Source organism: Parasteatoda tepidariorum, chromosome 9 (assembly GCF_043381705.1).
Source record: "Parasteatoda tepidariorum isolate YZ-2023 chromosome 9, CAS_Ptep_4.0, whole genome shotgun sequence".
NCBI classification, from domain to species: domain Eukaryota; kingdom Metazoa; phylum Arthropoda; class Arachnida; order Araneae; family Theridiidae; genus Parasteatoda; species Parasteatoda tepidariorum.
The window spans coordinates 47,657,765-47,672,819 of NC_092212.1; the positions used below are offsets into that span (position 1 = coordinate 47,657,765).

At 29.4% G+C, this 15,055-nt stretch overlaps 1 protein-coding gene across 2 annotated transcripts in view; it reads right to left on the bottom strand.

Annotated features, from left to right (window-relative positions):
* LOC107441121 (BAI1 associated protein 3) overlaps positions 1 to 15,055 on the bottom strand; it is a 108,256-nt gene that overhangs the window by 63,034 nt on the left and 30,167 nt on the right. For both annotated transcript variants that reach the window (XM_043046307.2, XM_043046309.2), the window contains exons 7-12: positions 11,930 to 12,007; positions 10,625 to 10,712; positions 8,754 to 8,960; positions 6,098 to 6,201; positions 878 to 1,001; positions 234 to 358 (exon numbers count right to left, since the gene is read on the bottom strand). In XM_043046307.2, the coding sequence (XP_042902241.1) occupies positions 234 to 358; positions 878 to 1,001; positions 6,098 to 6,201; positions 8,754 to 8,960; positions 10,625 to 10,712; positions 11,930 to 12,007 (726 nt within the window). The remainder of the gene's footprint in view (positions 1 to 233; positions 359 to 877; positions 1,002 to 6,097; positions 6,202 to 8,753; positions 8,961 to 10,624; positions 10,713 to 11,929; positions 12,008 to 15,055) is intronic.

Below are 15,055 nucleotides of genomic sequence, written 5' to 3' on the forward strand. Positions count from 1 at the left end.
GAAGGATTGCGTCATCTAGTAACATAAAGCTACCATGAAGGGCAAAGTATAATAATAAATTAAAAATATTTTGGTAATTTTAGCTTTCTTAATTATGCCAGCATATTTTTTTCAGTTTAGTGCGTGATTTTGTAATATTGTTCGGAAATGATTTATTGATTGCTTTTTTACCCTTTTCAAAAAGATTTTTAGATAGTATCTTAATATTATAATAAATTTTATAGTATTCTTACTTGAGCAAATGTGTGAGCTTATGCTGTGCTAATGTGTTTCCAGGAGGAAATAGATCTCGATGCTTCTGCATCAATTTAAGAGAGAAATCCAAAAATATATTGAAAGACTCAGCGAGAGATGCTTCCTAAAATAATATAAACAAGACAGTTAAATACACTCAGAGAAAAATATTGAACTATAATATCGGTTCCTGGAACCTGACACAATGTACTTCATTACAATGGTGCTAAATTGAACTGTGTTTCCGTTTAAGTCAAGCCATATTGAAAGACTCAATTACATTTATTATATTGAAAGACTCATGCAAGACATGCTTCTTGTAGGATAAAGTTAGTCTGTTTTACTCTGAGAAAAAATTGTTCAACGTTGAACTATAATATTGATTCCTCTAACTATAACACCATGTACTTTGTTTCAACCTTAAAATGGTGGTAAATTGAACTGCTTCTCTGTTTAAGTTGAACAAGTTTATAAATAAATTATTAGCACGATAATCTGAAATTTTAAAAAGAAAAAAACCCTATCTATTTGTTGCTTGGCTAAAGAGGAGTTTGTCCCTGTTTTGAATTGTTAATCATAAATTTATACGGTATACTGTTACATTACTATTCAATAAAAGACAATTTTAAACGTAAGCAAATACCTCATCCCTGGAGAGTGGATTCTCCTGTTCTCCCCAAGCTTTGCTAAGGTCATCCAGTAGTTGATACAGTAAGGCATAGTCCAGAGGCACTTCCATGTGTTGCTTACTGTACATGGTCCAACGACTACGAAAAAGAGTAAGCATAAGATCATGGAGTATAAAATACGAGTAAAATCATCGTACTGTATAGTAATGACATTTCTAATAAGAAAAGAAATTTACTTTGATTGATAAAATTAAAATATACGCTATTTAAACTATGCACTTGGTATTTAAATGATTAACCGAAAATTCTGGTGTTCAAAGTTATAGTACTTGTTACCATACATTTAGTAAAAAATACAAATTATTACTTTTATCTTCATACATCATTCGTGAATTTTTGGTCTTTGTTATAACCAAACAGACAACGTTTTCTGAAACAGCCAACCGTTTTTTTGTAATATTTTGCGACCTTTAATACTTCATCTTTTTTATAACGTTTGTTTCTATTGCTGCACAGCACAAAATAACCTAAGAAATTGTAATCTATTTATATATGATAGAAGTTTTTACACTGTTAGATATTTCTCGAACAAAAATGGTTAAATGACAATTTATTTAATTATTATTTTATCATATTCAAACAAAAGAGTGAAATAACCATAAAAAAGATGGTAATCAATCTATAAACCGTGAGAAAAACCGTTTATTTGCTGCGTTCACTTAATACTATCGGTTAAACAACAAGAATTTTATCACACCAACTAAGCCCACCTGTTAAACTTCGTTTAACAATTATAGAAATGTCTTGAAGTGAAAAACATGTTTAACGCAAAAATGCGATAATAGAAGGAATGCTGTGTAGTCAGCTGCTTTGCAACAAAAACGCAAACGAAAGTGCGTTGGACTGATCTTGCAGGAGCAGTTCACATCCTTAGGAGCAACTTTTCGACAACTGACATCCACTCTTGACGTCACGAGTTTAGACTGGACTTTTCCCCCGAAGCGACATCTTTCAGCTGAGTTGCCGAGTTTCAACAGAGTTCGCTAAGAAGTAATGGCAACGTGGTAGTGCAGGGATTCCTCCCTTTCCACTGTGGAAGAAGCATTTTTTTTTCGATGGTGTTTCGGTACCCTGATGTACGTTTTTATGCATTAGGGGGGTGTTCAGTTTTTTGTAAAAAGCTGTGATGGTGTACTATAGTTTTTTTCGATGATGTCAATCTACGTCTATCCTTAAGATTTCATAAATAATCTACGTTGTGTGGCCTGTGTGGCTGTATGTCGATATGTGTCTTCTTAATATGCATTTATTCTTTTTTGAAAAATTTTTTTCTTTAGAAAATGCTGCTTAACAAAATAAACGTGGTGAGTTTATAAATTTTTGTATTTGTAATTTGTCTTATCTGTCTCATGTTTTATTAATTTTTTATTACCAATCCATTCTCTTTCAGCATTCTAGATATTTTCGTTTTAGGAAATTTATTAAAGATTAAACTAATTTTTACAACGCAATGTTCTAACAATTTTTACCTTTTGGCCATTTGTATTAATGATGTTATATATCAATTTACAGGATATTCTAATTCTAGCATTAAATAAATAATGATTTTTCTGAATTGTTCTTTTAGCTAAATTTCATTCTACCTCCTTAATATTTTCATTTAGCTAAGATCAACCAACCACACGCGGTAATACAACCTAATGAAGCCACTTAGTTCCTTGCAACTGCGAGCACATCACAGCTGAGAGGGATGATCTGTCAGTCTCATAATCGACAGAACTGGAGTTCGAGTGCTAGCCCTCACACCACAATATTTCCTCCATTCCCTTCAGCATATGAAGAGTTTCCATTGTTTTATACTCCTTAATGTACATTACCTAACGAAAAGTCTAGCTCCTATGTCTAGTCAAATTTCGCTTCTATTGTTTTGAAACCATACTAGCAGTAAATTCCCTTAGGAAAATTTGCCATAGAGAAGCCTATATGGTAATCTATGGCAACCTATGGCTACCATAGAAATTTGTATGGCACAACCCCATAAGCCTATGGCTACCATAGAAATTTGTATGGCAAGATACCATACGCCTATGGTTACCATAGAGATTTGCATGGCAAAAGCCTATGGCTACCATAGAAATTTGTATGGCAAGATACCATAGGTCAATGGTAACCATAGAGACCTGTATGGCAATTATATGGCACGTCACCATTCTCCTATGGCAACCACATAAATTTGAATGGCAGTGTACCATAGGCCAATGGTAACCATAAAGATTTGTATGGCAGTATACCATAGGCCAAAGGTAACCATAAATATTTGTATGGTACTTCACCATTGACCTATGGCAATCATAGAAATTTGTCTGGCAATGTACCATGGGCCAATGGTAACCATAAGGATTTGTATGGCAGTATACCATAGGGAACAGCTGATCTAGATCCCCACCAACGAAACAACTACTCCTATGGAGTCCTCAAAAGCATCTTTAAAAGAAAGAAATATCCATTTTTTCACCCCGAAGTTAATTAAATTCAACATAAAATCCCACAAGACATTCCTGGTGAGTCTTTTCCGGCCTCAGATTGGCCAATTTTCCCATTTTTGAGTGTTTGAAATCCTATGTTCCATTGATTTAGGCTTAGAGTATCAGACACGTATTAACGTGTTATCCACTACAAGTGGAATCTTTTGCTAACTTTGGCTACTTATTTTAATATTTTTTTGATCTCATTCTTGGTCAAAAACATTTTATTGCAAACGCCTATGCGATCATCTATCTGAATTTATTAAGTTTTTAATATTCGGCGGTCTGGTACTTTTATTATCTGTATCTTTTCAAAATATGTCGCCATTGGGTATAGGTTTTCGCTATGTTAAATTTTGCCATTTCTTAACGCTGACTTTGTACACTTTAATTAATATCTTGCTGTTCATATTTTTATCTAAAATTTTTATATTTCTTTCTCCCAACTGTTTCTGATTAAACGACATCTTTCTTTTTATTTTATCCCCCTCCCTCTTATTTTATATAAATTTTTAAAGTCACATCACTTTTCCATTATTAATGGTTTTCTATTCCCCATAGCAATTTGTAAGCAATCTTCATGATAAAAAACGCAGTTAAGTGCTTATCATCAAGCCAGATCCATCATTTCTTTAATAATTAAAATTTTCTAATTCTTTTAAATTGTTCGGTGACAATTTCATTTTATTGCTGTCATATATCAATATCAAAGTCAGTGTTTACATTCTTCTTAGTTTTTGATTTTAATTCCACTTAGGTTCTAGCAATGCTTTTTTACATTATCTTACATATTTTAGGGCTTTATACTTTTATTTTGTGTTTAATTTTTGCTTGGCATTAAATTGTTTTTTATCATGTCTCTGTGTTTTACTATCTTACAACTAATATTTCTTAAGTATCCACATATTTGTACAATGTTCTGTTACATATTTATACATAGCTTAGGGTCATCACTTAACTAGATTTGCTGGATTACTGGTTGACAACTGTTTTGCTTCAATATCATCAACGGGACAGTCCCTGGCCATATCATCGGCTGCTGTTACTAAAAACGCGTTTAACAATTTAATCTTTCCTTGAAATAACAGCTTTTTCGTCATAGCGATTCCCTGTACCCAATTAATTTTTATTTACTATCCCTGACCAAGTGTCAATAGCAATTATTAATTTTAATGATTTTAATCATGTTTTGTATTTACCAATTTTTCCATACCGCGTTCTCTTTTCTAACTGTGCTTAACACAACTCAACATAAATTTTCTGAGTTTTATATCCCTCACTAGTAAGGAATCAACTAATTTAGCCTGTTTTCTATTCTTAGCTTTTCATAGTCTAACACCATCTTTTTAATATATAAAATTTTGTTCACATGCCACCACTGGTTGCACCGTTACATATTCGGCTTTTGTCCCGTTTTGGTCTATTTTAAACTAATTTCGCTTCGACCACCGGCACCACTCTTTATCTTTTGAGTTTTCATAGCATTTTATTGTTTCATAGTCTGTTTAATTTTTAGCTTAGTATCACATATCAAAATTTCAAAAAAATTCATACTCTCTCCGACCATCAAACCATTATTTTACGTCGCTTTCTTTTAGGTTTATCTAATATCTGACGCTTTAACTAATTATGATACCAATCAATCAAATTAACGTTTTTTATACTCGCTCCGACCTCCGGACCCAATTTCTATTTTCTTGTTTTTTACAGCTTTAACAAATATTTGTTGCCTGTACTCAATATATTTTGTTCCTAATCAACATAGCCAATATTTTCCCCACTCGCTCCGAACACCTAACGGTGGTCGGAGTGACCATTATCCATCACTTCCTAACCACCATTTTACTAACCGTTTAAAATTACTAACCGTTTAAAATTTATTTGAATAAGAACAGCATTCAGAAAGGATTTTGCAAGTAAAACAGGGGAAATTTATCAATGAAATTTGAAAAAAAGCTATCTGGATATATATTTTTTCTACAATTATTAAGTTTTTCATTTTTAATATCCATTGCGAAAGATCCTTGTAAGTAACTATTTTTTGATGTATGGTAAAATATCAACGACAAATATTCCCATAGCTGTATGGCAAAGGTGTACCATAGCCTATGGAAAAATATTTCTTCATAAGCTGAAGCACATCTTAGTTTTATGGCAAAAATTTGCCATATAAAAAAGTGCCATAGGATATTCCTATTGGGTTTTGCTTATGGTAAAATTTTGCCATACACTTTTGCCATATACGTATGGCATATAAAAATGCCATAGGAATATCCTATGCCATTTTTTATGGCAATCCCATGGAAAATTTTCCTAAGGGTCGCTAAAAAATACCGTATAGTTTTGTATCCATGGTTTTATAATAAAACTAGTTGTAAACGGTTTCAAAACCATAAAGGTAAAAAAATTTCTGTAGCCCAAACTTTTCGGTTAATCGGATGAATAGACAACTGTCGGTTATTTTACCATAATTTTAGAATAAAAATTCTAAATTGAACCTTTAAATGTCTTTAGAAAAGCTGTGTATTTAGGTACAAGTGAAGCAAATTAAGGATTCTCTGCAGAATGGCTTCCATAAAGTTTTAATGCATATTTTGAAGAGATTTTTTAAACAACACGTATACAGACATGTTAATGAAAGTGAAAACGGATAAAGACTTTCTTAAAACTCCAAAAGCAAAAGGGAAATAATATTTTTTTTAAAATTACCATAAAGTCTGCTGAAGCTCTGTAATATCTCCCTGGATAGCATGTTGATGCAATATAGTCAACGCTGGTTGAGGCAAGTCACCGGCCCACTCATAGCTTGGTCCCTTGAAAGTAAACAGAACATTTTACAAATTTTAAAAAATAATATTTGATTAAGGAAATGAATGATTTTCAATACATTACTTTTTCATTCCAATTTTCACTTAATGTGATGCTTTGTAATTGAAGTAGCAAATGCATCATATCACATTTTAGTCAATAAGTAACATAATACACATACATTTTACATTAAAAAAGTTGATAGGAGAGAATTAATTAGAGAGAGAGTTTAAACATTTCTCTCCGTACGACCATTAGTCCTTTAAACTCTTAAAGAGTTATTATGTGTATGATGTGTTAAGAGTGTGTTATTATGTGTTAAGAGTTGAAGTCTAAATTGTTAAGAGTCTTAAATTATTTTTATTGATTAACCGTCACTAAAAAAGCTGTTACAGGAACCCATATCCGAAAATGACAAAATACTGTTAAGTTAAACTAATTCACTTTAAGCTTGTTTTAGGGAGAGTTAAAATATTTTCCCGTAAAGCAGAAAATTAATTTTGTATATCGATTAATATGTCATCGCTGACATGGATCACTTACCCTTCTCAAAAACAATTTAGAAATCAAACTTACTCCCATGGAAGCTATTTCGACAGTAAGATAGAGAAAACACTTTCCTAAATATTTAATCTGAATAATTTGTGTAAATATGTATATTTTAATTTTATTCTTTTTATTGTATTATTCTTATTTCTAAATGCTTCATTTTTTATGTAAAATTTAATTTACATGCAAATATATGCTTAATTTATCATAATTTATCTGATTATTGAGAGCGCTTAATTTAGGACTTAAAAATATAAGATCCAAAAACTCCGTGAATCGGTCAATCGTTTAGCACAAAATTTCCTTACCAATATGATATTCAAATATTATTTTTATTGCCTGAATATATCTTTAAATTCTACGATATGGTTGTAAATATGTATATTTTAATTTTATTCTTATTATTGTATTACTTGTATTTTTCTTATTTCTAAATGCTTCATTTTTATGAAACATTTAATTTACATGTAAATATATACTTAATTTATCAATACTATATTTAATTTATCTGATTATTGAGAGCGTTTACGTCAACTAATTCATAACTTAATATAAGATCCAAAAACTCTGTGAATCGGTCTAGCAAAAAATTTCCATACCAATACGATATTCAAATATTATTTTTATTGCCTGAATATATCTTTAAGTTCCACGATATAGATTTCTGCGTTTAAGAAAACGTTACTGCTGATAATTTTTTTTATATACACCATTTTTTATAGTTGGTAATTGGTACCTCTTTGTCAAATTTCTTAATTAATCTTTCATCATTTAATAATTCTATTAAATGAAGTTATTTGCGTAATGTTTGATCGCTAAGAGTTAAAGATGCACTTACTCTTATGTACGCTGTACTTACGTGTAATTAAAATGGCTTAACAATCACTATGCCATTTCGCTTTGGTAGGACAAGTGTTTATCACTTGCAGAAGAAAAGCTTGGGGGAAGCTGATTAAAAATAGAATTATGATGAGAACTACTTATATTCCTTTTTAAACAAATTAGAACTTACAAAATGTTGTTTTAGCTCATGTTGAATGANTGCCTGATTATATCTTTAAGTTCTACGACGATAAGGATGTGAATATGTATATTTTAATTTCGCTCTTATTATTGTATTACTTGTATTATTCTTATTCCTAAATGCTTCATTTTTTATGAAAAATTTAATTTACTTGTAAATATATGCTTAATTTATCATAATTTATCTGATTATTGAGAGCGCTTAATTTATGACTTAAAAATGTAAGATCCGAAAACTCCGTGAATCGGTCAATCAGTTAACACAAAATTTCCATACCAATACGATATTCAAATATTATTTTTATTGCCTGATTATATCTTCAAGTTCAACGACGATAAGGATGTGAATATGTATATTTTAATTTCGCTCTTATTATTGTATTACTTGTATTATTCTTATTTCTAAATGCTTCATTTTTTATGAAACATTTAATTTGCATGTAAATATATGCTTAATTTATCAATAGTATATTTAATTGATCTGATTATTGAGAACGTTTACGTCAACTAATTTATGACTTAGAAATATACGATTCAAAAACTCCGTGAATCGGTCAACAAAAACTGTCAATACCAATACGATATTCAAATATTATTTTTATTGCCTGAATATATCTTTAAGTTCTACGATGTGGATTTCAACTTTGTAAATAAACGTTATTGTTTATCATTTTTGGTGCATACACAATTTTGTTGTTGGTGATTGGTACTTATTGTCAAATTTCTTAAGTAATCTTTCATCATTTAATAATTCTATTAAATGAAGCTATTTGGGTAATGATTGATCGCTAAGAGTAAAAGATGGACTTACTCTTATGCACGCTGTACTTTCGTGTAATTAAAATGACTTAACAATCACTATGCCATTTCGCTTTGGTAGGACAAGTGTTTATCACTTGCAGAAGAAAAGCTTAGGGGATGCTGATTAAAGATAGAATTATGATGAGAACTACTTATATTCCTTTTAAAACAAATTAGAACTTACAAAATGTTGTTTTAGCTCATGTTGAATGAACACCCATAAAAGCTCTTGATGCTCGACTACCTCCTTCCAATTGTCATCCTCCCCTGCACTGTCTTTGTCTTCTCGTGTACTCAGTGAAATCTTCAGTCGTATCTGCCCTTGAACACTCGATCGCTCAGTTCTCCCCTCAAGGCAGAACCAACGATCAAGCCCCGAGGACGGGATATCCTGGTACAAAAAATCATTAAATTAATATTTTCTAAATAAATTTAATATCATAATTTAAGCTAAATGATAAGCACGTCAATGCAATTGATGTACTTATCATTTATACGTACTTATCATTTATACGTAAATAGCACTGTTCAAATGCAATAAGGGACATACAGTGCCGTTAAAGTTTTAAGAATTGTTCTAGTTTATTTCATATTAACAGCAACGAGGGCGCTTAATCAATAAACATACACATGTACAGGGAGAAAGAATGAAGAATGGAATGTAAAGAAGAATGTATGAATTTCCCTGCCACCACCTTCAATGACGAGAGGCATGCGCACCGTAAAATGTCGTATTACAGACACCTGTGTTGCCACACTAATAGCCTTTATTTGTCTTTGAATAGCGCACTTTAGCTCAGAAACAGTTTTCGGATTCCTCGAATACACTTTGTCATCAAGATTTCCACACAGAAACCAGTTACATAAGTTGAAATCAGGAGAGTAAGGTGGCTAGTTTATGCCCAATGTCTTGTGATCCAGATAACTCAGATCAATCATAAGATTCTGAAAGTGCGCTTGCAGCAGAGCAAACACGTTGAAGACGCGATGAAGTATACCACCATTTTTCATAAACAACACCAATTCCTCAGCGGGGTGAATTTTTTTTTGGTCACCCTGTAACTAGTCAAATTCACTAAAGGATATACTGGGTCATAAAACTATCGTTGGGAAGTGTTCCAGTTTGTGGTTGTTGCTGGTAATGTGTGAGGTAGAGTGTGCGTTTCTTGCTTTTCAGTGGCGCCATCTATGGTCAAGAGTTCAACTTCTGCCACACCATATGTCACACCCGTTTATAGGGCGGGTGTGACATATGGTGTGGCAGAAGGCGTTTATAGGAATATACAAAATAAAATTATTATTCGAGAATAATAAGCAAAATATCAATAACTAATTGTTTCACTATTTGCATTTGAGAAGTCAATTGTTCTATCCCAGCAATGCAGAAACAAATTTAAAAATAGCTAAATTAGACGTATTTCTTTCTCAGCAAAAACTGAATATATATTCAGAATTTTTTGTTTGTTTGTTTGTTACTCTGCCTTGGGTAAACAATTTTACGATTAAGGGGGGAGGGAGGAGGGTTAAAATTACGTTCCGTTGTTTTTTTAAAATTTTTCTCATTATTTTTTTAAAATCAAAATTATGTAAAGAAAATTTTGCGAATTTAGAAGAAAAGCTTGTTAAAATGCGTCCCAATACAGAAACAACAGTACAAAATTAAAAATAATAATACAAAACGTAATTTTAAGCATTTTAGTTATTAAAATATAGTTCTATACGCACTTTTGTCATTCAGAAAGAATAATTAAAAACAAAGATGTTAGTAACATACTTAAATGCGTCACAAAAGATTTTTTTTTTTACAGATAAAGGCAATTATTTAAAAAATAAAGTAAAATAGATTAAAAAAATAATAATAAATAAATTAAAAGAAATACTACGGATTAGTTTGAATTATTTAAATTTGCAACTTGGGTAAAGTGTTAAAAAAGAAGAAGAAAAAAAGCATTTATATTAATTTATATTTCATTCTCATACTGTTTCTAAGCATAAAAAGTTCAAAATTTACATGCACAGTTCATAAACATATTTAAATTAAACTATAAATATTACCTCACAGCGAATATTGACACAGCCTAAAAAGTCATCAATATTCTCTCCGGTGCTTGTGCGAGCAGATTGTGCGATTTGTTTGAAATACCTGAAATAATAAAATTTTATACATTAAAAATTAATTTTAAGAATGATAAGACGTTTACTAAATATATTTATATACAGGTCTATCAACTACTACGGTTTTGCAAAATATTTTAAGGACTGATAGACATTTAAAAACTTAAAGTTTCCAAATTCCAGGTAATTCCTGGACTATCGCATTGATGTATACCGTGTGACCAAGGGTTCACACATAGAACACCTGTAATGTATATAAGTAAAACTTGAATAGTTTCTAAATAATTTCATATGTTTCTTTTTTTCATATTCGTCTCCTTTTTTTTTTTACTATAACGCTTCGAAACCCCGNCTGGACTATCGCATTGATGTATACCGTGTGACCAAGGGTTCACACATAGAACGCCTGTAATGTATGTAAGTAAAACTTGAATAGTTTCTAAATAATTTCATATGCTTCTTTTTTTCATATTCGTCTCCTTTTTTTTTACTATAACGCTTCGAAACCCCGGAGGGAATTATGAATGACCCTGTATATATTTGTGCGTGTATGATATTATAAAAACTAATTTAAAAAAAGTAATTAAAATATACCATTAAAACAATTTGATTCTAAATAATAAAATATTATTTAGTATTATGTTCTCACAATTTTGTGAAATAGGAATTTAAACATCTTTAAACACTTAAATTTATGCCCAATTTATATTCCAATCCTTATCCTCCAATGCGTTTCTCAGTAAATATAATCCGTAAATCTTTTAAAATATTAATGAAATAAAACGGCGGCAGAATTTGTTATTTTTAAAATAGATGACAAACATTTGGTACATTTTTTTAGTAAGTTAAAAATACTTGGTTAAAAATATTGGTGTTTTATTTTCTCCGATTAATTTAATTTTGATTGGCATGTTTCATTGCACTTGTATCAGTTTTCGATAAAAGTCGACATAAATGGATAGTTGCCTAGAATGTGTGGCTATAATGTTGAACTTACTTTTAAACTACATTTTAAAAAAAATAGACCAAGTAGACATCTTTTCAATAATTTATTAAAATTGTACTATTCAATTTTTCGATTTTGAATGCACTTAAATTTCTCAGTAGAACTAGTATCAACTAAGATTTTTTAATAGAAATTTAACTGAATTTCATCAATAATTTACGTCGAAATGATTTTATCATAGCAAAATAGCAATATGAAAAAAAAAAAAAACAAATCGCTGGAATAAAAAATATACTCACCTTCCTAAACCTTTTAAACTAGAAACTTCATTTAATTTTCTAGCGGCGTCGAAGACAGATGATTCATCATCATGATCCCTAGAATATATGACAACAAATATAAGAATTTCTAAAGTATCGAATTTTATAAAAATAATAATTATTAATACATTGATTGATTGTTATTAATTTGATTATATTTATAATAAAATTTCAATAAAATTTCGAGCGAATAAATGAAAGAAGCATAAAGTCAATTTAATATTCTAAAACCTTATTGTATAATATTAATAATGCATATGTTATGTAAATGAAGAAATAGCAAACTATTATAATAGAATTTTTTAAAATATCTATGACATTTAAAATACAAATATTTTAATGCCAGTAATAACAAATCNATATATATAATAATTTGATTTTTTTATGAGTAATTTAATCGATTGTCCATAATCATTTGGGTCTTACTTTGTTTCGTTATCAAAAAATAACATTATTATCCTTACGCCTAGCTTTAGCGAAGCAAAGATATTTCAGCAATTGATAAAAATTGTATTAAAGAATGGCTTTAATTGAGTAACATTTAACCGTTAATTTTTTAATATAATAATTATGATTTATTTTTTTATGACGTGTGTTTTGAAGTAAAAATTTATTGCTTGTAAAAATACATTCTGCGATAGATATTAATTTTAAAATGTGTGTTGAAAACTACTCGCTTTAATTTATTTTGTTAATAAGTTAAAATAAAATGGTTTGAATTTTTTTTTTTAATTATTGAAAAGAAAGAAAGAAAAGGGATTATGTGTATAGAATTTGTACAAAAGACGTCATTATTACTGACTGAAAAAAACAAAACAAAAATAAGTTCCAGTGCTGCCATCTGACAAAATGTTTCCGAACACAACTAAAATACGAGTTGAACAAATAATTTAACTTAATTTTTGATTAAATGCAATTCTTTAAAACTTATAAAGCAGTATATTAAAAAAACAAAAAACAAGCACATTTGTATTACTAAAAATTAATAAGAAATTTTAAAAATAACAATTCATAATTGACGAAAAAATAATTTGATTTGTTACAAATAGTGCTGCCATCTATTTATTTTTGAGAGAACAAAAATTGCTGGATAACATTCAGATTTCCATCCTAAAATTAAAAAACATTTTACTGAAAAAAATATTAAAACGCAAATATTTTTCAATGTTACATCTGCCAAATTGGTAATTATTTCAGATTGAACTTTAAATGTTTAATTGTTTCAAAAATTTTGAAAAATAAGTTTCGAAATTGCTGACATCTATAATATTTTGTGATTTACGTGAAATATTTCCTTGGATTTATTTACTTTATCCACTTATAAGTAGCTTTTTTATATAGTTAATGAATTTATTTTTATTATGATGCATTTATGATTTCATTTTTATTACAATACTTTCATGACTTTATTTTCATTATCATATTTAGTGGAATCATGCAACCGAAATTTCAACCATTTTCGACTAGAATATTTAAATCTCCATTGCTATTGCGTGCCCAATGAAAATGCAATATATATTCGCTTCGCAAAAGATTTTTTTTCCATATCATTTCCAAAGAACCTATCGTCAATCGAAATTTTGAACACTTTTCAAACTGACTACAGTTCTAAAATCTCCACTAAAACTGTGTTACTGATATCACTTAAAGTTTAATTTGCCTCTTGACCGCTATAAATAGATTTTATCGTTACATAATTGCCAAAACGATTTTCTCATCTTCATAAATTTCTAAAATTTTGATACGTTCATAGGGCACAAACTCAAAAAATAAGACAACACTAGTCATAATTAGTTAAAAAATAAATAAATAGATTTTTAAAAGACTACGTTTTTTAAGTAGACTAAAAAGGAGAAAATTTTCTTCAAAAAATCAAATTCATATGACTTAAATAATAATTTTATGTGTCTTATATGAAGTGGAAAATGGAATAGTAATTCACTTTACTTATTAGAAAAAAGAAAAAGGAAATAGATTTATGTTAATGGAAGGCATTTCCATCTTATTTTTAAACTATTACTTACAGTTTTATTTTTGTTGTCAAACAGAGAACGATAAGGCAAGAAAGGTATTTTTCTGTGCTGTATAAAAGTGGAATTTTTCTATTATTCAATTAAATTTTTTATCAATTCTATTTTATTATTACAATTTAGGGACTGTTCAAAATAACGTAAGCATGTTTCTGTCAAATTTTTTAAAAAAAAATTTGACCTATTTCTTTGTTATAAACCTTTTCCCGTGGTTTAGAAAGTCGCAGTATCCCCCCTTTTTTTTGTGTAGTAGTCTATTTTTAGAATTTAGTTCAAATAAAAGAAGCAACTTTGTATAAGAAAAAATTTTGGATTTTACAAATTTTTTTTAAAATTTTGTGAAAAATATTATTTCGAAATATTTTGTGTTCTTCTGTGTTAGTCATCCTTAACTACTGCAACCCTTAAAAGAAATTGTTTCCCATTTTTTTTCTTTCCCCTAATTTAGTTTTTATTCTTAATTTCAAATTTTTCTATGTAAATTTTTTTGTTGCCTTTTTTCTTGGATTTAAGAAAATTTTAAAAACAATGGGATTTTACTGACTTTTTTTTAACGTAAGCATTGATAATGCATCTCCCCTTGTTAGCAAATATTAGCAAATCGCAAACCACCTTTCATGTTTACTTAAGAAATTAGCAAAGCTCCGATTTTGTTCTAACTTTGATTATCGTGTAGCATTCAAATTTTAGAATTAAATTCAAGAGACAAATGTAACTTAGCATCAAACAAAATGTATGTTTCACTTCATTTATAAAATTTTGAGTGGAATATTCTTTAGAAAAATTTTGTGTCTGCTTGTGATCTCTGAAGCTCAAGGATATTAAATCCCAATTTTTCTCCCCTAAGTTCAACTTTTACTTCAGATTTGAAATTTTTGTTTGTAAAATATATTGTTGCATTTTCTATCTGCTATATTTTGGCTTTTATTTCATTCTATAATCGGCGTTGAGCAGTCGACCCAATACTGAGTATACGACTATCAATGTTCAACTCCATAGCATTTTAATTTTGAGCTCAACCCAGAAGACAAGAGAATTCCTTGGTCAAGCATTAGAACAAAATAGATTTCGTGGA